The following is a 21,614-nucleotide window of genomic DNA, read 5'->3' on the forward strand; positions in this document are numbered from 1 at the left end:
GAGAGAATACAGGATGGAATATATACATAAATGCATATATTTAAGTTGTGTGAAATAATATTGAACAGCTAACTGATTGTTGTGGTTTTATAGCAGTAGGCAGCTCAGCACCACATAGACTCGCTTTCCCTAAGTGGGTGGGGGAGAGAACCAGAAAGGTAAAAGTGAGAAAACTCGTGGGTTGAGATAAAAAAAAAAAAAAAAAAAAAAAAAAAAAACAGTTCAAAAGGTGAAGAAAAAGCTACATGCACAAGCAAGGAAATATAAGGAATTCATCCACTACTTCCCATTGACAGGCAGATGTTCAGCCATTTCTGAGAAAGCAAGGCCCATCACACTTAACAGTTTCTTGAGAAAAGAAATGGCTTTCCTGCTTCTTTTTCACATTCAGCAGTACTTCTCCCATTTCCCTATGATGTTTCCTTAGCATTCTACTGACTTTCTTTTCTCAGGTTTGTCTATCTGGAGCTGCCAGCTGTAGCCAAGACTCCTTGCACCAGGTTTCGGTGGTGGCAGCCTGTGTTTTCAGGAGAAGGGTACGATCAGTGGGCCATCGACGACATCATCGTTTTGTCAGAGAAGCAGAAGCACATAATTCCTGTTGTTAATCCCACATTACCACAGGTAACAAGCAAAAACAGCTTGTGGGCATCACTGTGAAATGAGAGACATCTTCTCTGTTGATAGAAGTTTATTTGAATTTTATTTTCTTTGAGAATATCAGGTTATACTTAAAGAAACATTTGTAATGTTTGCAGCTGTGTCTCTCTCTATGTGGCACGAACCTGGCTCTTGTTGTATCACTATAGGACTGCTAATTTTTACAATAGAGAATGTATGTGTCTCTTCAAAAGTTGAAACAAATTTTGAAAGTTACGATTTTGAGGTAATTACAGAGTGTGTAAATGGCAAAATTGGAAAACTCATAATTTTGGAAAACTTCTGAAATCGCTCTGCAAGGAGGCAGTACTTCTTTGTGTTGCTTTTCTCTTCATTTCTAACAGAACTTTTATGAAAAGCCAGCATTTGATTACCCTATGAACCAGCTAAGTGTGTGGTTAATACTGGCCAATGAAGGCATGACCAAAAACGAAAGTTTCTGCTCTGCCACCCCCTCTGCCATGCTCTTTGGTAAATCAGACGGAGACCGATTTGCAGTGACTAGAGATTTAACGCTGAAGCCTGGATATGTTCTGCAGTTCAAGGTATTCCTTAAATATAAGTTCCTCCAGATCATAATGTATCAGTGAAACTCATTCAATACTTGCAAGATGCCATTGGGTCACCATAGAAGACAAGGGAATACATTAAAAGGCTGTCTTGAAAGATGTGTGGAGCACAGGTATGAATTCATACCATATAAAATATGATTCTGCCAAAACCTTGGTGCAGGAGAGCTTTTTCCTCCTCTGGAGAAACTTTGAAGGCTTATTGTTCTTTAACAAGTTTCACAAGCGGGTTGAAGTGACTGTCAGTATATTTGAGTCAGCACTTGGAAATGGTAGGAAGTGCCTTGCAAGGGAAAAAAGCTTTATTTCATATGGGGCTCCATGACTACAAAAGCTCCAATGTGATTTGCGTACATTTTTTTATATTAAAGTATTTAAGGATTTACAAGCTTCTCTGTACTCCAGTGTGGTTTTTTTCAAATAATTTACTTTTATTTTGTCAAGAAACGTAGGCTCCAATTAGCATTCTTATTTATAGGGCTTACAAAAAGTTTAGTGGTCCTGGAAGTCCACCAGAATATGGGCTCCAAATAAAGTGTATTTGTTTTCATAAGCTCTTGTTTCCGAACTCTAATCAAAATTTTATTGAGTTTATAGTGAAATCCCATTGGTGAATTCTGGAGGTTGGTTGAAATGCAATTTTAATGAGCTCACCACAAATACATGGTCTTTACATAATTGGCAGATACAGACACTGAATAATTTACAAGTAGAATTATTAAAGAGATCGGATGTTTACAGGCAGCTTTTCAAATGTAATTCCCACACTTCTGTAAATAGGGAAGTTAGTTAGAAGTAATAGGATTTATAAAAAAAAATCTCATTTCATCTAAAAGTTATGCTAATGAAATGCTATACAAACTGAGAGACTGCAATACAATTTCTGGATGAGTATATTGTTCATAGTTGTATACCTTAAACTCGTCTAAAACCCGAAATACTGCCATATATAAATACTATTTAGCCTGGAAAAGATGTTATTTGCTTCTTGACCATTTCCTATTACTTATCATAGAATCATAGAATGGCCTGGGTTGAAAAGAACCTCAAAGAACATCTAGTTTCAACCCCCTGCCACGGGCAAGGTCACCAACCACTGGACCAAGCTGCCCAGAGCCACGTCCAGCCTGGGTGTGTCACTTCAGTGATTGAGTCATCATTCTCCAGGTTTTATGATCAACAAAAGTTCAAAAATTACTTAGTTTACAAAAGCAGTGCTTGAAAAGATTTCATGCACCTTCCATCACTGAAACCCTTGGCAACGTAATGTAAATATACAAAACATCAACAATGTGTTTGAGAAAACAGGGAGTTCTTCCATTACTTAAGGCCTTAATTTATACTCCTCTCTTTTTTGGAAGGCACAGAAATGTGTAGTTCTATTTGCATGCCTTAATTTTAAGCATATGGTTAAATGTTTCCTTAGTTTGTGAAATTTCCATTTTAAAATATGCCTAGCACAATTTTGCATTGATAAATTCAAAGACAGTAGTTTGTCAAAAATGTTTCAGCTTATATGAATCATTTTGTTATACGTTTGTTCTGCAGCTCAAGTAGGAGCTCTGCAATAAAACAAAACTAATATTTTTCTGAAAACATAAAATGAAACATTGATTTTTGTATTAGTTATGATCTCATTTCACATTTTTATATTTCTGCTGCATCCAATTTTGCTCTTTTCTGGGGCCAGAATTGCAGTGCTAGCTCTCAAACATTATTCTGCAAAACCAATGACTCAGCTGTGGTCAGGAGTTGCAGCCCCAGGGCAAGGGATACCTTGGAGTTATCAGACTGATCCTCTGGGCACATCAGGGTGCACTGCAATGGGCTATGTCTCTGTAACTCTGAAACGAGGTTATAGCAAGGTGGGGATTGTCCTCTTCTCCTACGTGACTTGTGATAGGATAAGAGGTAGTAGCTTTAACTTTTGCCAGGGGAGATTCAGATTGGATATTAGGAAAAATTTCTTCTCAGAAAGAGTGGCGAGGCACTGGCACAGGAAGCAGCACAGGAAGGTGCTGGAGTCACCATCCTGGAGGTATTCAAGAAACGTGGAGATGTGTAACTGAGGGACATGATTTACTGGGCATGTTGGGGATGGGTTCATGGCTGGACTATGTAGTCTTAGTTGTCTCTCCAACCTTCATGATTTTATGATTCTGTATCTCAGAGGACACAGCTCTTCTCTATTTTCCTGGGCACGCAGGTGCCGGTGTAGAGCTTGTTCTTTGCAGCCTGCTATGGAGAAGGACCTTTGAAAAGTGTGTTTTACTGAACCCATCAAGTTAAATGAAGAGATAATGGTAATTTTTAGAGATAAATATCCTGCATGTGTGGGTCTCAGACTTTAAGCATCAGTCACTGTTTGCCAGCAGGGTACAAAGGAAATGCTCAGAACTACGCATTCCAAACTGAAAAGTGAAAGATAATAACAGCAATTAAAAACCAATAATATCCAATTATAATAATCAGTCACAGCCAAAAACTGCAAATAACAGCACAGGGTTTTTTTTCATCTCCTATCTGATACTCTGCTTTTTTTGCAGCTGAATATTGGCTGCACTAACCAGTACAGCAGCTCTGCTCCCGTTCTGCTTCAGTACTCACATGATGCTGGGCTCTTTTGGTCACTTGTGAAGGAAGGCTGCTATCCTGCATCTCCAGGAACCAAAGGATGTGAGGGAAGCTCCCGTGAGCTGAGCGAGCCAACTGTGTATCACACAGGGGATTTTGAGGACTGGACAAGGATCACTATTGTTATCCCAAGGTCGCTTGCAGCCAGGTACTGTACTCTGTAAGCCCGTGATGCCAGTAGTGAATGAGCTGCCTGCTCTTTGTGGCTGTGATAGGAAAAACTTAAAAATCTGCAGGTCTGGGAAAAATATATTTTTGCTCTCCAAAACAGGAGAAGCTTTCCATTTTAAAGGTGTCAGAATCATATATAAAATTAAATTACAAGAGACTACGACATATTCATTTGTCTTCAATCTCTTCATCATAGTGCTGTCTTTCTTTAGCCATATCAGCAAGATGGTGATAAGTCACTTGAATCAAATAAGCCCTTTCAACAGGATTAATTTTACAGTCCATACTGGGTGAAGAGGCCCTAGAAGGTTTGATTTGCTGTCTGCACCACCCTGAGCCTGCTGGCTCCTGTCAATCTCTCTCTCTGGGCAGAAGTTCACATAGTGCCCTAAGGTTTCAGACCATCTTCCTGACACAATCTCCTCATCTCTGGGTCCCAACACAGAGTTTCAGGATGTTAGCATATTGTGTAGTGGAGAAGCTGGTGCCTTTGCTGCAAGGACCTGAAATAACAGCATGTACCATAACAAGTTTGTCTTTTCTCCAGTAATTAGCCAATAAAAGCAGGTGCCAAATTGCACAGATCTGACACCAGCTGATTTGATTTCCCCAAAACAAGCAGTACAGAATCAATAGGAGCAATCTGTTTGGCATTATGTTTTGTAACGTGATCAGGAATAACAAGCTCATGGTAATGTATTAAAAATGTAAGTACTGGGAGTATGATGAGGTGCCCAGCATGCTGAAAACTGAATTAGTTATGGTTCATTTTGGAAATCATGGTTATCTTGAGAGCATCCCATTTTATCTGTTGGTACAAAACACTTAGCACACTGATCATCTTACCTACCAAAATCCCAGTGAAAAGGTTGTTTGTTTGTTTGTTTTAAAAAAAGGTGATAGGTATATTATAGGTTACACAAAGCAGAAAGGATTATATTGGTTAATCCATTGGAGTGACAACCAAATTTTAAGCCAATTCTCCCCTCTGGAGCACACATAAAATGATTCAACTAAAAGTTAAATGCTCAGAATTAAAAATCAAAATATTTTTTCTTTAATAAATTCCCTGTACAGTAGGCCAACTGTAGTAACTTTGTGTAGGCTGAAGTCTCTGAAGTTGCAGAGATTAAAGATTAGATCACTGTTTTTCAGGAATTTCATGTTGCCATCCAAGCATTATATCTTTGTGCTTCTGTCCAAATATTCTTTAGGACTTTTTGTGTGACATTTTTGTAGATGAGATATGATTTTTCCTATATCTAGTTTATTCAGTGTTTTTTTTTACTCAAAATTGTAACATCCTATGAGCTGCATCACTGTCATTATTGAGTTATTTTCATAAGTACTGTAAGAAATGTATTTCTGGGAGTTTAAAGTGTAATTAGCAGTTTGGGTTGAACTGAGTACTGAAAGTCATCTTTAGAGTCGCATCTAATCTCTCAGTCTTGCTTATAAAACCATGTAATCTGTTCTTTGCGTCACACTGGTGGATATAGGCCAGAAAAATAGAGGAAGTCAAAATACGTCCAAAAATTGTGGAAAAAATATTCATAAGCAAAGTCGCAGAAGCCATAGGATGCCAGAAATATTTTTGAGGCATCCACCTGCATCTTATTTGCAGATAGCCAGTTTAGGAAAAAGCTCTTTTTTTCTTAAGCAAAGAGCACAAAAGGTATGCAGTGGGTTTGAAAGCTGGGAATATTAATAATACCATGTCATTATTGTTCCTTTGCAGTAAGACTCGATTCCGCTGGATCCAGGAGAGCAGCTCCCACAAGAGTGTGCCTCCTTTTGGTTTAGATGGTGTTTACATTTCTGAGCCTTGCCCCAATTATTGCAATGGTCATGGGGACTGCGTCTCGGGGGTCTGTTTTTGTGACTTGGGCTACACAGGTAAGATGTTTTTTAGATAAGACGATGTAAACACTGGCTGTGTTGATGTTCAAGAACTAGCACCGTGTTTTCCTTCTCCAGTATTCTGGAAAAATACATGTTGACATAAATTTCATGGGCTGCCAGCAAGAATATTTTCTTTCTGTTGAATAAAATTTAGCACAGGAGTCCAGTATAGATAAAATAGAGCAGCTGAGGACAGGAGACATCGGTGATGTTTCTGGCAACCACAATCCATGAACATAGCCATCTGTATGAATGGAAAGGGACTTGCAATAGAAGAAAAAACAAAATAAAATATTTTAAACTAGAAAGTCTGTTTAAAAACCTTTGGACCATCTTCAAATGAACTGCTTCTGTTACTGAGTCCCCTGGCCATCAGATGGCATAGGACCAGGAAGGAACATATGTTCTGACAGGCCCTTCTGCGAAAAATTCTGCTCACTTGTGTTTTCTGGGGCTTTTCTGCTGCAAAAATAAAGGGGGGAAAAGAAAATAACAAACACAAAAAACACATACTTGGTGAAAAAAAAAACCAGACAGGGATTGACACTACCAGTTGCTTACTGCACTCTTTTCGACCCTTTATACCAACAAAGCAATAAGCTAACATTTTCTGTTCAATTTATTTATAAAGGACTAAAAGGATCATATTTTTCTGTTTACATAAAATGGCTTATCTATATAAGGCATGTATTTTTCACCGAGTAAAATAAGCCATCTTGGAGTTTAAAGGATGGGGATTTATTCTGACTACAGAAAAAAATATGGAGGGCCTGAAAAGGTACAATCCTATCTTCTTGGCACTTCCTCAAAAAAAAAAAAAAGCACAGTACTTTCTCTTGTGTGGGTGCAATAGAACTGTCTGCCAGTTTTCTGTGTCTGAATTTTGCTCTCTTCAACGCAGTTTCAACAAAGCATTTCCCTTTTTTTTTTTTTTCTTTAAGCATCACATGGAACCTGTGTATCAAATGTGCCTAACCACAGTGAGATGTTCGACAGGTTTGAGAGAAAGCTAAGCCCTCTCTGGTACAAGATAACAGGAGGTCAGGTTGGAACAGGTTGTGGTGTGCTCAGTGATGGAAAATCTCTGTACTTCAATGGACCTGGGAAAAGGGAGGCAAGAACTGTTCCTCTGGACACCACAAATATCAGGTCAGTCATCAGCGCTCCCTCTCATCTTTGTATATCTCTGCTATTCCAAGCATGGGCAAGAAGGTGTGAAATGCTTTTCTGGTAATCACAACCCATTCAAGAAATCTTAGACTGATGAGTTAATTTTTGTTCGTTCTGCTCTAGTACTTCCTTTTCTGGAGAGGGAAAACTTAGGTTAGAAACAGAATGCAATAGCAGCACAGGAAACACAAACTGTTGATCTTTGGGATAAAGGCTTTGCAGTGTGTTCTAGATGACCAAGCTGAAGATGTGGTCTTGAGACAGCACAAAAACAGAGAGCTTGCCAATAGCTGGACAGAAAAATTCCCTTTCCACTGTCTGCATTGAATTGCAGCATGCCAGTAGCGCAGCAAATGAGGTGTTGTTTACTTGCCAGATACTGTGAATTAGTCCACTTGTAAGAAGTGTAAAAAAAATGGAATATGAATTGTTTCTCTGCAGTCAAGAGGCTGACAGGCTTTCACCTCTCTCTGCTGTCACTGAATTCTGCTCCACTGGTAGTAATTATCCTCTCTCTCAAATTGTCTAATTGATTCATGTAATTAGGATAAACTAAGGATGATTATTTCTAACCATTATTTATCCTGGAGTTTGCTGCTGCTTTGTCCAGTCTCATGAGGGATCATGCATCTCAAACCTTTCCCACCCCACAATTATATCCACTAGTTTAATAAAACATATGTCTCCTGTCAAATCCTGCTCCAAGAGCAAGTGATGCACTGATTTTGTTGCATTATTTAATTTGTGGAAACATTCAGCAGAGAGTGGCCGCAAATTAGTCTTCACCCTCTTCAGCTCAGCCCAGCAGTGCTTCTTAGGGCAGGATGGGTGCTGTGGCTCTCAGGACATCCATGGCTGCTCTCCAGGACAGCATTACACAGCAGCTGCTGCATTTCCTCTCCGTCCTGCCTGATTGACAAATACTCCTCTGACAAATACTTGGTTCTTTTATATAACAATGAAAATTGCTTAATAGTTAAAGTAATTTATTGTTTGACAAATACACTTTTGACAAGCATATGTTTGTGCTTAAACTCTGGAAAGATCTGAACACATTTTCTGTTCCACCATCCTTTTAAATCTCACGTTATCAGTACTGCAAAGTGTAATTTTGAAGTAACTATGATCAAGAAGTCTATGTTCAAATGATGGCTTGGGGTTATTCCTTCTTTACTGGAGAAACCTTTTTAATAAAGAAAAGTATTTTCTTTAGCTTTTGGATTACTTTGAAATAATTTTCAATGCCAGATATTTATATTTATAGATTTGCATTTTTATAGAGTTTAACCACTTAAAACACCAACAAAAGTAAAATACAGAGTGATGCTCTTTCTGGATTTTTTTCAATCCATTTTCATTTTGCATAAACACATCTAGGGTCAGCTAGAGTCTCAAAACTGCCCCAAGGACCTAAATGACCAGAGAGACATCTCCTGGTAAAAGAAAATAAGATCCCCCTTCTGAGCACACGCTCAGTGTTTGAGCTTTTCTACTGATAAGAGTGATCATTTTAGCAAAATAAACCAATACTGATCCTTTTAATAAGTATCACAGTGAATATGCTTATTTCCTCCAGCAATTAAAATTTGAAGATGCATCCCTGAGCTGTTTGCTAGAGAGAAAAATCGTCTCAAGCACAAATGGGACAAACGTGATTTTGTCATTTTTTTCTCAGTTTTCTTGAGCACAAAGTTCTCAAGAGTAGGATCCACCTCACGTAAGTCATCCAGAACATAAATACTCTAGATTACTGCAATTATCTCATACTTCTTATATACTCAAAAGAGATAAATAACTACTTCAAAAGAGCAATGAAGTTATTCCTAAAACAGCATCTAGCAAAGACCACTGTTTTGTATTCTGGAAGTTTGTATTTTTCCTAACTCATAAAGGGAGCTGGGATGGTCATGTAAGACAAAGACATCGATATCCAGCCTTTAGACCTCTTGCTAAGGTGAATACCCACTTAATGCTTGAGGCTGTAACATCAGCTGGATGATTTCTCCTAGAAGCTAGAGCAGACTGATTTTGTGAGAGTGTGAGGGGTAAACTGAAAAACCCATATCCTCAAAGAAAATCATACTCCAGCCTAGAAATGTTTGCTGTTACTGGAGCTGAAATTAACGTCACTTAGAAAGAGGAGATTAGAGTGAAATACATTTTCCGTTTTGGGTTTTTCTTTTTTTTTTTTTTTGCATTCAGTAATGCCTTGCATAGAATTAGGTTATATTATTAGGGGTCATCTTAGCCCATGCGCAGTTATCTTTTATTTATGAGTAGGTTTTTGGCTAGGAGTGGCTTGGTTACTGAGTAAACAGGAGGAAAATATGACATACTATTAGATATGTGGTTTGAAGATCGTGAATAGGAGTGCTGAAACTCCTTCAGTAGATTTTTAAGCTGCTTATTTTTGGGGTTAATAATGTTTTCCCAGACCTTTAAAGTCTTGTGTCATAAAATCAGCCCACTTATTTGTGTTTGTATCATTCTGTTTCAGTTACAGCTGTTTGTATGCCTAGGGTAATTTTTATGTAAAGAACACAAATAATTCTAGTTCATTTTTGTAGGAAATAGAAAGACCTTTTCCTTCTTACCTGTATCTTCCTAGCTGAGCAGAGAATACCAGGGCACAGTGCTCCCAGTTCACTCTGCTCCAGGGGGGTCAAGATTTGTCAGCCCTTGGTGGTACTGCCACCACAGAGAAATCTAGAAAAGCAATGCTAAACTCAGCTTTAATACTACAAGGTTTTAAAACTAAAACTCAATCCCCAAAACTAATGACCATTAGCATGCACTCTGTGCATACCCCGCAATGTCATATTCTGAAGCCCAATCTGCCCTGTCATCTTATTCCTTATGTAATTGATTACACTTTTTAAAACAAACATAATGGCCTGTAGTACTAAGAAAAAACTGTGAAAATTCATGTTGCATCTCACTGGCTCTGTCTGTGGTACTGTGGCTTGTCTGTGATTTTACTGATGTCAATACAAATTAGAACCAAATCCTCTAAAGAGAAAAGAGTTATTCTTGTGAGGAATTATCTGAGTGACAAATCAAGCCTTGTTTCTTCACACAGAGCAGTAAATCCACCTTGAAAACTAGTACTGAAAATGAAGAAGCTATCTGCAAGTAGTGGAGTTAACAAAACCTAGTTTCCTTTCAGTTTGTGTTCTCTTCTCCAAGCTTCTGCTTGGCAATAAGCCCACATCTCCCCATGTGCTCCACAAAGACACCCCCCAGCACAAGAGTCAAGCAAGTGCTTCTCAAAAACATTAGTGAGTACTACCATAACACAGCAGGCAGGCATCAGTATAAATCAAAAGCTGGCTAGTAAACAGAAAGGAGAATGGTATTGCCAACTTTCAGTGTGCAAAAGCTCAAGATGGAGATGATTTCAGAATCTCTGCTCAATTCTGGCTCTGCTTCATGTGTGTACTGCAGACAACCCATGAATTAGATGAAAGGGTGGTAGCTTTCTCAGTCATGTCAATGCCCTTTACATTCTTTATGGCCACATAAGACTCAGACAAATGTCAGAGAAATGTAATGAAATGAATGTAATGAGAGAGCAACAGGACATTAATTAACATAAATTGGTTTTATTAGCAGAACAGTGCACATCTAAGAAAAAAATGTGAACTACTCTGACACCACAGAATCACAATTAAAAATAACAATTCAAGAAGCGTAGCAAAGTATCACTGCAGACTGTGATAAAATTGACAAGAGTTTGGAGCACTCTTTGGAGCACAAGGATGGGTTATTTGTTTTCAGGGATGTTCCAGGCTTATCTAAAATTCTGTCAATAAAACCAGTGACACTGTCTCAAAGGATGTTGCAGCTTTAGAAGGATCCTAAAAGATGGCTTTGGGAAAAACCAGGGGCATGGAAAAAGTTTCGTGCAAATGAAAATGTTACCATGGTTTAATGTCGAAAGGGTGAAAGTAAGGAGGTGGTAACATAAATAACTACAAGATACAAAACCAACAGATAAGAAATGCTTCTCTCCCTCATAACATATTTTTACATGAAGAATTTAACAGTCAAAAAGAGACTGGTGTTTTAGTGAGAATATAATTCTATTTAAACTCTAATACTGTCTTCTAAGGCTTAAACCACTTTCTAGTTAGAAGGGATCAAGGTAAGATCTGATGTAAATTGCAGATTTGGCTTCTTAAGCATTTTTGCATCTTCATGTGAAGGTAGGAACTGTTAAAACATCCTGTTCAGTTCAACAATATATTTATTAGTCACTGGATCAATAAACTACATCACCTTCTTCTGTTTTGAGTCCTCCACTGTTTACTATGGCAAAGTTTGATTTTAGTGGGAACACTCTGTCTGATGAATAAGCCTGGACTAATTACCTAATTGAAAATGCCATATCAGTTAAGGAAAGTTATTCTGACTGATTTTGTTCTATCAGTTGATAATTACATTTCTTTTCTACCTTGATGTTTTTTAACAGGCTGGTTCAATTTTATGTACAAATTGGAAGCAAGGCTACTGGCAATTCCTGCAACAGACCAAGATCCAGGAATGAAGGTAAAGCCTCTTTTCCCTATAGTAAACTTTTTGCATCTGCAGTCTTCTCTAGAAATTTCATGTTTTACTGTCTTTACAAAATCAAATGATTGTTTCATTTGATTAGCTGGTCACTTTTCATAGGCAGTAAGTCAACTTTGAATTTAAAAATATAACAATAATAATTTACTTTTAACCTACATTTGCATTTATATTTATTTTCAACATACCCAATGGTGCTTTATCAGTAGCTGTAGCCCTATTGGATCTCTGTTGGTTTAAGAAAGATTGACAAGAATAGGTGTAATCATTTTTATTAAACTGTTTGATGATGTTGGAAAACAGGTAAATTCACAAGTACACAAGTCTTCAGGTAAGAAAGAAGTATGTATGAAATGAAGTATGTATGAAGAAATGTATGAAGAAATGAAGTATGTATGAAGAAAGTAAGTATGAAATGTATTCATTGTGAGGTGTGAATACAATTAATACATTTCAATTTCAGTATCAATTTTGCAGCTTCAATTTCTGACTTAAAGCACTGTGTGTCCTGACATTTTTTTCATCTTTTCATCTCCATCAGAGGGTCTGATAAAAATTGCCTTTCAAACCATTCCCATTCATAATTTACCTGAAGCTCAAAATTATAAATCTGCAGCTGGAAATTTTAGTATGAAGAGGTTGATCTCTCCCAGCTGCATCCTCTTTTATTTTACCCACAAGCTTAGAATTGCTGTGATGGAGACAGGACTGATATCTGGATTTGGGAAGGATCAGCAGAGTTTTGGGAGCAATAAAGGGGTCTAATTGCATGAGGAAAGATCAGTGGTGTTTAGAAGATATGTCACTTTGTTTTCATTTCAGTATAAGCCATTTAACATCAGTGGACTGTTTCTTGGTGCATAGCATTTATATTGATACTGATTCAGAACTGTCATCATTCTCTAATTTGCATTGATATATAAGACACAAGAAAATCTGTTATTTGAAAGTGCTCCAGAGGTTCAAGAGGAGAAATATCCATATGTGCTTATTTCTTGCACTATCCCCTGTGGTGAGCTCATAAAGGACTTCAAAATTCTGCTACATGCTAGTGTTTACTGTGCTGTGTGTAAGATATGAAGGCTGTCTTAACTTATCTAGATATTAAGACAAATCGCTCTTAAGGATGCTTTGAGCATTGTGTGCTACACCTTACTGGGAGCTCAGCTATCAGAATTACAACTTCGTGTCCTGCACAAACAGTGGGAATGCTCCATAAGAAATATAAATACTGATTATAATAAGAAATTCACATTATTCCTGTGGTTTCTGTGGTACAACCATTAGTTTCACTGAGGTTGTAGACCCTTCACTAAGTTAGAGATTTTATCCTTTGGGTTTGGTGAAGACAGGCAACATAATATGTAGCAGATGGTGAGACCTTGTCACCTTTGCAACAGGACTTTGTCCACAAAATGCTCCTGGACCAGGAAATGCTAAGTGAGAATGGAAGGCACGGTCACATCACTGGTATACATTGGATGAGGGCTGACAACTCCTGACTGTAGGCTGAGGAGTTGGCCCTCTCTTTTCCACACAGCCTAACTGCCTTGCTTAATGTTAACTGCAGGTCTCGTCGTTCAATACACAAATGATAATGGCATCACCTGGCATTTACTGCGAGAACTGGACTTCATGTCGTACTTGGAACCCCAGGTTGTTTCGATAGACTTACCACGGGAGGCCAAAACCTCTGCCACAGCTTTCAGGTGGTGGCAGCCACAGCACGGTATGCAGCACCATCCTAAAAATTCATTTAGTGCCTTTACCAACCCAGAACCATCAGTACTTCTCAGTGTGGGCATGTTCTGCAGAAATCTCTGGTTACACAAAATACATTGAGGTGAACAACTTGGATATTGTAAGTGTGTGTTTAGATGTTCCTTAGTCATGCTTCAGACATGATTTTCTTCTATAGCGCCTGAGAGCACTAAGATGTGAGGACTTAGCCGAGGGTAAAGTGACTGGCATGTAAAACGGCCTACACATTTTATCTCACTTTTTGTCTAATTTGGAAGAAGAAGCATAAACTGACCTTGAATATGCCTGCATAATGGCTCCCATCCCCATGAATTAACATCTCCACACACAAGGACTCCTCCTATCATCTTCTGTACCTTCAAGGCCCACTCAAGTATTTCCTGCATAATTAGATGAAAGTAATGCCACGGTGCTGACTGGTATTTACCGCTCCTGCCTTGCACTGCAGTACATTATTACAATTGAAAGTGTCCTTATTAAATTTTTCACCTCTGTGCAAAGCAGCAGCTCTGGATCCCTGCAGGTGTTACTCAGGCATATAGCAAAATACATTTTAGCAGCAGTTCCTAGGGAGAGAAAAGAACACATCTTATATTCATGTAATTATGGTTGAGATCTTCTTGGCTATCATCATTTCGATGTCTGGTTTTTATTCATACATTTTTGTACAATATAACTGGATTGTACAATAACTGGAGTTGATTGTCCTCACTAGACATGAAAGCATCTAGGTGATGTCTTTCTCTGCTGAGAGTGATCATGGTAAGACTGCCAGTAGTCCTCTGAACCTCAGTAAGAGAGAGAGAATTTGTGACTGGGAGCTGAAATAAAGCCTTTCATACCAGTGCCCACTGGCGACAACCACTCCTCATTTAGATATTAGCTTCTTCATAGATTGTTCTTTATCTGCCATAAAGTCAGTGCAGAGTGGCCCTATCAGGGATTGCCTGTATTTCTCACAGCAGCAAGACAAAAGTCCTGGCACATCACTGTGAGCTCACAAGTTAACAAGCTCTTCCCCTCTTCTTCTGTAAGGGCACAGTAGTGATTGTACAGTAAAATTACATTTTCAGCTTGCTAGTAGGAAGGTGAGTTGAGATGAAAGACTGGATAAATATGCTGAAGATGATGTGACTGTAGGCCACAGTAGGTAGAAAGTAGGATTCCAGGAAGGAGAGGGTGAACAGCATCTCTTTGACTCTATATCCTCCTATATCAAGAGCCTGTAATGTTTTCCCATGTGCACGATCCTCTTCCAATCGAAAGGTATTTGGGGAGCTAGTCAGAGGCCTTTCTGATTTAACTGTGAGGAATGACAGGAAAGTTGTGACCCATAGAATGAAAATCCTCAGATTAAGGAATCATGGAGTGTCTCATTCAGGCACAGGGAGAGTGTATGATGATAAAGACATTGAACCTGAAATAGAAACATAATTCATACTCCAGGTTCCTCCTTAAGAAAGGTGTTAGGCATGTTTAACAGTGGTCACTGTATGTGACTGACCACAGCTCGCTAGGGTAGTGCAGAATGTGGGCTAGAAAAAAACAAAAAACAAAAAAACTGGCTCCACTAACTCACCCATTCTGCTTTTTATAGGAAAACATTCAGCTCAGTGGGCTTTGGATGATGTGCTTATAGGGATGAATGACAGCTCTCAGACTGGCTTCCAGGATAAATTTGATGGAACTGTGGATTTACAAGCAAGCTGGTACAGAATACAAGGAGGTCAGGTAGACATCGACTGCCTGTCTATGGATACAGCTCTCACATTCAGTGAAAACATTGGTATGTGTCACCAAATACTGATAAATTTGTATGTGCTTATTTTATAAATCATGTATGAGTCATGTTTAGAGAAATTTGAATATGTAGTAATCTGCAGGGCAGGGAAGCTGAAAAGAAGAAGATGAAAAGGCAGCTAAAAAATCTGAATGAAAGTACTGAAAACACATGCATAAGGCATACAATTTCATATTTTTTTGGTTCTCTCTTTTGTTAGAAAAACCTCGTTATGCAGAGACGTGGGACTTTCATGTGTCAGCCTCAACTTTCCTGCAGTTTGAGCTGAGCATGGGATGCAGCAAGCCATACAGCAATTCTCATAGCATTCACCTGCAGTATTCTTTAAACAATGGGAGAGACTGGCACTTGGTGACAGAGGAGTGTGTGCCTCCAACGATTGGCTGTCAGCACTACACTGAGAGCTCCATCTACACTTCAGAAAGGTTCCAAAATTGGAAGAGAATTACGGTCTATCTTCCACCCATAACCAAGTGAGTGCTGTTCTGGCAGTTTATCATGAGTACAGTTTGCTGATCTAATTGGAGCAAACATCCCCCATCTTGGGAATTTTCTGTATGTCTTTTAAATTATTAAATGTGTGTTGTCACGCCATCAGAATTTTAAATTTAGCCTCAGACTATTTCATCAGATGTAATGTTAACTGCAGAAACTTAGTAAGTAACAAATTTGGATGAGTGAATTTGTAAGTCTTGCCCATATACTATGGCAGCAAGAACAAGAATGCTAAACCAAGCTTTTCTAACGTCTATCCAGTAAGAAACAAGGATTTATGCATTGACCCATCCTCTGATATAAAGGTATTTTCTGTTATTGCACATAAGTAATAGGGTTATTTGTCATTCAAGATTTAGGCACATTAATCACGGCATCCAGCAAGTTAAAATGCTTGCTACTGGATGTGCCACCTTCACACTTTTAACTAGAATTAGAGTTCTGCCTGCCTCCTGGTGATATCACATCATTGTAAATAGACATGGCAGACAAGCTGGCATCCATCTTTCTGAATAAAACCATACTCTTCTTCAGAAATGACAGATGACAATAATTTTCTTACCATTACTCTGCATATTTCTATAATTCTTGATAGCTTCCTCCACAACATTGTAAATTCCACAACCTAGAAAATAAGGTGATAAAAATCTTGATCTTGAAGGATTTGTTTCCAAAGTACCTTCCCCATCTAAGCATAGCAAGACAGTCAGCAATTACAACACTGTGCATGCAGGTGCACGTTTGTGCATATATTTGTGTACTGTTGTATATATATATATGAATGTATGTATTTTTTTTACATTAAGTATACATGAACATTCACTACTTTTTGCTTTACTGTAGCAATCCTGTTATTTCAGCACTACTAGCAAAATGTAGAATGGTTGAATGCTAATGTAGCTAGCAGTGTCTGCTCAACCACCCTGCTAACCATGAAGATTGACAGCAATGGTGACTTTCTCTTTTTTAACTTTGGGCATCTTCTTTTAGATCTGCCAGAATTTTGCTTGAAAACTCACCTGAGAAATTGAAACTTCAGATTTCAGCTAGACTATAAATAATCTTCTAAATGCAAAGTGTTGTGCTTATTAAAATGATTTTATTCTCCTGAAATATACAGGACTTTATTATTTAGCACCTTGTGGAGCAACATTTTGTAGCCTGAAATGCATTCACTTTGTTGTTTCTAGCTCACCCAGAACACGGTTCAGATGGATTCAATATAACTATGCTTCTGGTGTTGATTCTTGGGCTATTGATAACGTGGTGTTGGCTACAGGATGTCCTTGGATGTGCTCAGGCCATGGCATCTGTGATGCAGGTCATTGTGTGTAAGTAGTGACTTACTTTACATGCTTTATATAAAGATGTGTTTTACCCAGGCCAGATGGATAATACCTTTTCCTCCAAATTTGTTGCTAGGTGTGACAGAGGCTTTGGTGGTCCGTACTGTGTCCCTGTCATTCCTCTGCCGTCTGTCCTGAAGGATGATTTCAATGGTAACTTGCATCCAGACCTTTGGCCTGAGGTCTACGGTGCTGAGAGGGGAAACCTGAATGGTGACACAATCAAGTCTGGAACAGCTCTCATTTTTAAAGGGGTCAGAGATTCATTACATTGAAAAAAAAAAAAAAAGAAAAAAAAAAAAAAGAATAAAACCAGTAGAGTTAAGAAGAGAAAATAATTTTTTTTGTTGTTTCCCCCAGAAGTTAATTTCAAAGTCTTTAGGCTAGAATTTGACATTCATTTTTTGTGTGTTTTTGTACTCTAAATATGCACAGTGTTTGTCCAGATTGTTTTTAATAGCAAATTTTTTTGCCCTTTTTTGCCTATTACCTTTTTCATGGTGTAAATTCCTCCTTACCTTCTGAAGGAAAAGAACAAAACTGTGCAGTTGAGTTTCTTGAGGCCAAGTGAGTGATATGGAAATACGGTACACATTACAATCAGTAATGTCTCTGTCTTCATACTTCAACTGTCCTTTGAATATTTTGAATGACATTATTCACTGTAGACTATGTAGTCAGTGTTTGTGTAGTTAAAATATATTTTACTTCTTTATATTTTTGTGAAGTTTTCTTTATGGAGTGTTGTTTTGTTGTTTTTTTTTAACAAAAGGTCTAAAAAATCAGGAAATACAGTATTTTCTGAATAGTCAGTTCTTCAACAAACCAGATAACTATCTGTACCCTTGAAAGACTTTTGTTCAGAGAAATATACAACTTTTAAGTTCACACAGTTTTTTTCATTTGACATAGTAAATTTAGGTGGCCCTGAAAAGCAAAATTTAAGAACTTCACCTGTAGAAATGATTTCTTTTTAAAAATGTTTTTGCAAAACCTGGACTCCAGTTCAACCTCCTCAGCTAATCTAAATCATAAATCAGAGAATGTGAATTGTCTAAAACTTGAATTGGTTGTTCCTGCGGGTTGTTCCCTGGGGAAGGGGTCTGAGAAAGAGGGAATCTTACATTGTGAGTTGGAGTTTGCTAGATTTCTGCAAAACAGGGATCAGGTCTGTCTCTAGCATCCATAAAACACTGAGCTCACGAGTAGAGATGGACAGGACCTTATGGGTCATTATGACATATCCTATCTGCTCCCTTTCCTTATTAAGGGAAAAAGAACACTCCCTTGCTAAGTCAGGAGGTTATTCGTAATAAGATGTTTTCTGAGGTACAGAAAAGAGTCTTCTCCTAGAAGAATACTTCCTCCCTGGAAATTAGAAGTGCTTGGCTGCTGTATAGTTTACTGAAAGAATGTGTATATGAGCTTGGACTCAGTGTCTAAGTCAGCTACAGTGCTTGCAGATCAGAAGACATCCCGGTGGTTAAGAGCATAAGCTGAATGAGCTGTACCTGTTTCTGTCCCTGAGCATGTAGCTGTACCTCTGGTGTTTGCAGACCCTTATCTAGCACCTGCCATTACTGTGCCAAGGCTACCACTGTCACCATTTGTAGTCTGAGAGAAAATGAGGGACAGAGAGCTACTTCTTTCACTGACACAACAGTCAATAACAGACAGCATCCAAACAATACTAAGCTGCGGAGAACCTTTGATAATGGGAACTGTAATTCACACTATCCATTCTGTATTTGCAGGAGGGACTGAGAATGCTGGTTTCGAGAGATCTAGATTGCACTAATACTGTGTACATCCAGTTTTCATTTAAGTTTATAGCCAAAGGTAAGACCACTGTTGATTTCCTCTGTTTCCACTGTTGGTTTGCTACTGATGGTGATGATAATATCTGGCACCTGGGAAGAACAAGCAAATAAACACTGAACTGCCAACAGGGAGTTGGTTTGTTCTAATCTGAAAAACTATGGCTCTGAAATATCTTCTCATCTAAGTAAATTAACAGTGTCTGTACATATAATGAACAGCAATGTATATTTACTCCCTAATTCTTTAGCAGAGAGAAAAGCACAGGAAAGCATAGGGATACATACGTTTAATACACATATAACCTCTAAAAACTCTAAAATTGTTATAAAAACATATTTACACTCTATAATAAATCCCTGAGTAAGCTCATTATAATTATATTTGAAGAAATGTTTTTGAACTAGTACTTGTTAAAAACAGATTATAATGGACAGCTGCACACTTCATTGGGTAAAGAACTGGCTGGAAGGCCAGGACTGGAGAGTGATAATAAATTGAGTTAAATCCAGGGGACTGAGTGCACTCAGTAAGTTTATAGATGACACCAAGCTGAGAGGAAGTGTCACTTAGTCTGGGTATAGGAGTGCCCTACAGAGGGATCCAGAGTGGCGAGACACTGGAACAGGCTGCTCAGGGATGTGGTTGAGTCATACCTGGAGATGTTCAAGAAATGATTAGACATTCTACTAAGGAACATGATTTTGTAGGGTAATATTGGTGGTAGAAGGACAGTTGGATTAGGTGATCTTGGAGGTCTTTCCCAACCTTAGTGATTCTATGTTTCTATGATTCTAATGGATATAAATATATGTCCTTCTCATTCCAGGTACCCCTGAGAGGTCTCATTCTATTCTACTGCAGTATTCTGTCAATGGTGGCATCACTTGGCATCTGATAGATGAGTTTTACTTCACACAGACTACAGATGTCCTTTTTATCAATGTTCCTCTGCCCTACACAGCCCAAAGCAACGCAACACGTTTCAGACTCTGGCAACCTTATAACAATGGTAAGGAATCAACCAGTGTGGGACACCAGATCAACTTGCAAAGCTCATGTCTGTAAGAGGCTGGATTTTTGGACTCAGCAAGAATAGAGACTCTCAAATCTTGTTTCCTTGTATTTCAAGTCCTTCAGTTAAAATTGTGAGATTATATTTACAGTTCTTCTAGAGCTTCTGTATGTTTTAAAGTTGAAGTACCTTAACCTACTATCTTTGATGGTGTGCAGCTTTGGTGCTGGAGGGCTTGGGAAGTCAAGCAACAGCAATAACGTTCACACATGTTCTTATTATTTTTAATGCACCTGATTTTCATTTACCCTGAGGCCCCATTGCAGTGCTCAAATTATAAAACATGTCCCAAGTGTAAATGGGAATTGGGCCCACCTTGCTTGGAATTAACTAGGCATTAAAAATACATTTAGAAAGAGAATGTACTGAGCAGTAAATCTTTGGATTAAATTGTAAAGGACTGTAGAAAACCACAAGAGGAGCACAGCTTATTACTTCTAATTAGAGGATATGTGCCAGCTGGAGAAAACTCTCTTCTGCTCTCAGTTATTCTGAATATCTCTTAGCAGAAGCTGTCGTTAAGGACTATTAAGAATTCCAACAGCCATTCAGACCTGGTGATAGAGAAATTATTTATGCCACTCAAGCAAATGCCTACTACAGCTATAACAAAAAAGCAAATTCAAATCTGGACCTAAGAATCCAGTCCCAGTTTATGTTTCCAATGGTCTTACCTAAAACATTTAACTAGATTTTTCTTGTAAATACAATCTTTAAATGGGATTTTTATTTCAAAGAAACCCCTTAACTTTCTTTGAGTAACACGACAATTTTTAAACAGATTGAAAAAAAAACAGTTCCACAAAAGATCTGGCATCTAATCATTCCACTCCAGTTTGAAAGCACCAGTTCTGTAACACATTCAAATTCATGATCCATTTGAGAAAAGATCACTCAGAGTTTTCTTCTCTCTTGAAAAGCTCTTGGCTGCCAAACATAGGCTCATTTAAATGATGACACCGATGCTATAAATTCAAAGTAAATGTGATTTCAGCAGGAGATATTCACTTAACATAGGTTTTTCAGTCTTCAGTTTGTTGGAACTTCTATAAATTTTAGAGGAATAAAGTTCAATTTGGTAGAGCAATATGGGCAGTATGAAAAGATTGCCTGTGAAATCTCTCCTTTAGCACCTTTTTTTTCAATTTAATTCACAAATATTAATCTACTTTTTAGTACTAGTTTTATAATGTTATAATAGAGATGTTCTCCTTTTCTTTGTAGGCAAAAAAGAAGAAATCTGGATTATAGATGACTTCATTATTGATGGAAATAACCTGAAGAATCCTATTATACTTTTGGATACCTTTGACTTTGGTCCCAAAGAGGACAACTGGTTTTTCTATCCTGGGGGAAACATTGGGCTCTATTGCCCATATTCATCTAAGGGAGCTCCGTAAGCATCTCTAAGCAATAAATCAGGAAGAAAAAAATGACTGGAATAAACTGATGCTAAGATATTCCTTTCTTGTTTTTTTTTCACAGGGAAGAAGATTCAGCTATGGTGTTTGTTTCAAATGAAGTTGGAGAACACTCCATTACAACAAGGGATCTGAGTGTAAATGAAAACACTATAATCCAATTTGAGGTACTTGTCCTCATAAAGTTACTTTGCTTTTTACTCTAGGAGTTCTCGTTGTTCA

General features: G+C 38.0%; 1 protein-coding gene across 2 annotated transcripts in view; it reads left to right on the top strand.

The window, feature by feature from the left end:
• RELN (reelin) overlaps positions 1 to 21,614 on the top strand; it is a 267,668-nt gene that overhangs the window by 203,765 nt on the left and 42,289 nt on the right. For both annotated transcript variants that reach the window (XM_052680833.1, XM_052680834.1), the window contains exons 26-40: positions 453 to 624; positions 1,005 to 1,205; positions 3,776 to 4,011; positions 5,773 to 5,930; positions 6,878 to 7,085; positions 11,578 to 11,654; positions 13,246 to 13,404; positions 15,034 to 15,222; positions 15,437 to 15,710; positions 16,923 to 17,063; positions 17,155 to 17,332; positions 18,833 to 18,917; positions 19,726 to 19,908; positions 21,196 to 21,367; positions 21,457 to 21,559. In XM_052680833.1, the coding sequence (XP_052536793.1) occupies positions 453 to 624; positions 1,005 to 1,205; positions 3,776 to 4,011; positions 5,773 to 5,930; positions 6,878 to 7,085; positions 11,578 to 11,654; positions 13,246 to 13,404; positions 15,034 to 15,222; positions 15,437 to 15,710; positions 16,923 to 17,063; positions 17,155 to 17,332; positions 18,833 to 18,917; positions 19,726 to 19,908; positions 21,196 to 21,367; positions 21,457 to 21,559 (2,536 nt within the window). The remainder of the gene's footprint in view (positions 1 to 452; positions 625 to 1,004; positions 1,206 to 3,775; positions 4,012 to 5,772; positions 5,931 to 6,877; positions 7,086 to 11,577; positions 11,655 to 13,245; positions 13,405 to 15,033; positions 15,223 to 15,436; positions 15,711 to 16,922; positions 17,064 to 17,154; positions 17,333 to 18,832; positions 18,918 to 19,725; positions 19,909 to 21,195; positions 21,368 to 21,456; positions 21,560 to 21,614) is intronic.

This window comes from Tympanuchus pallidicinctus, unplaced genomic scaffold, assembly GCF_026119805.1.
Source record: "Tympanuchus pallidicinctus isolate F22 unplaced genomic scaffold, pur_lepc_1.0 scaffold19, whole genome shotgun sequence".
In the NCBI taxonomy this organism is placed as follows: Eukaryota; Metazoa; Chordata; class Aves; order Galliformes; family Phasianidae; genus Tympanuchus; species Tympanuchus pallidicinctus.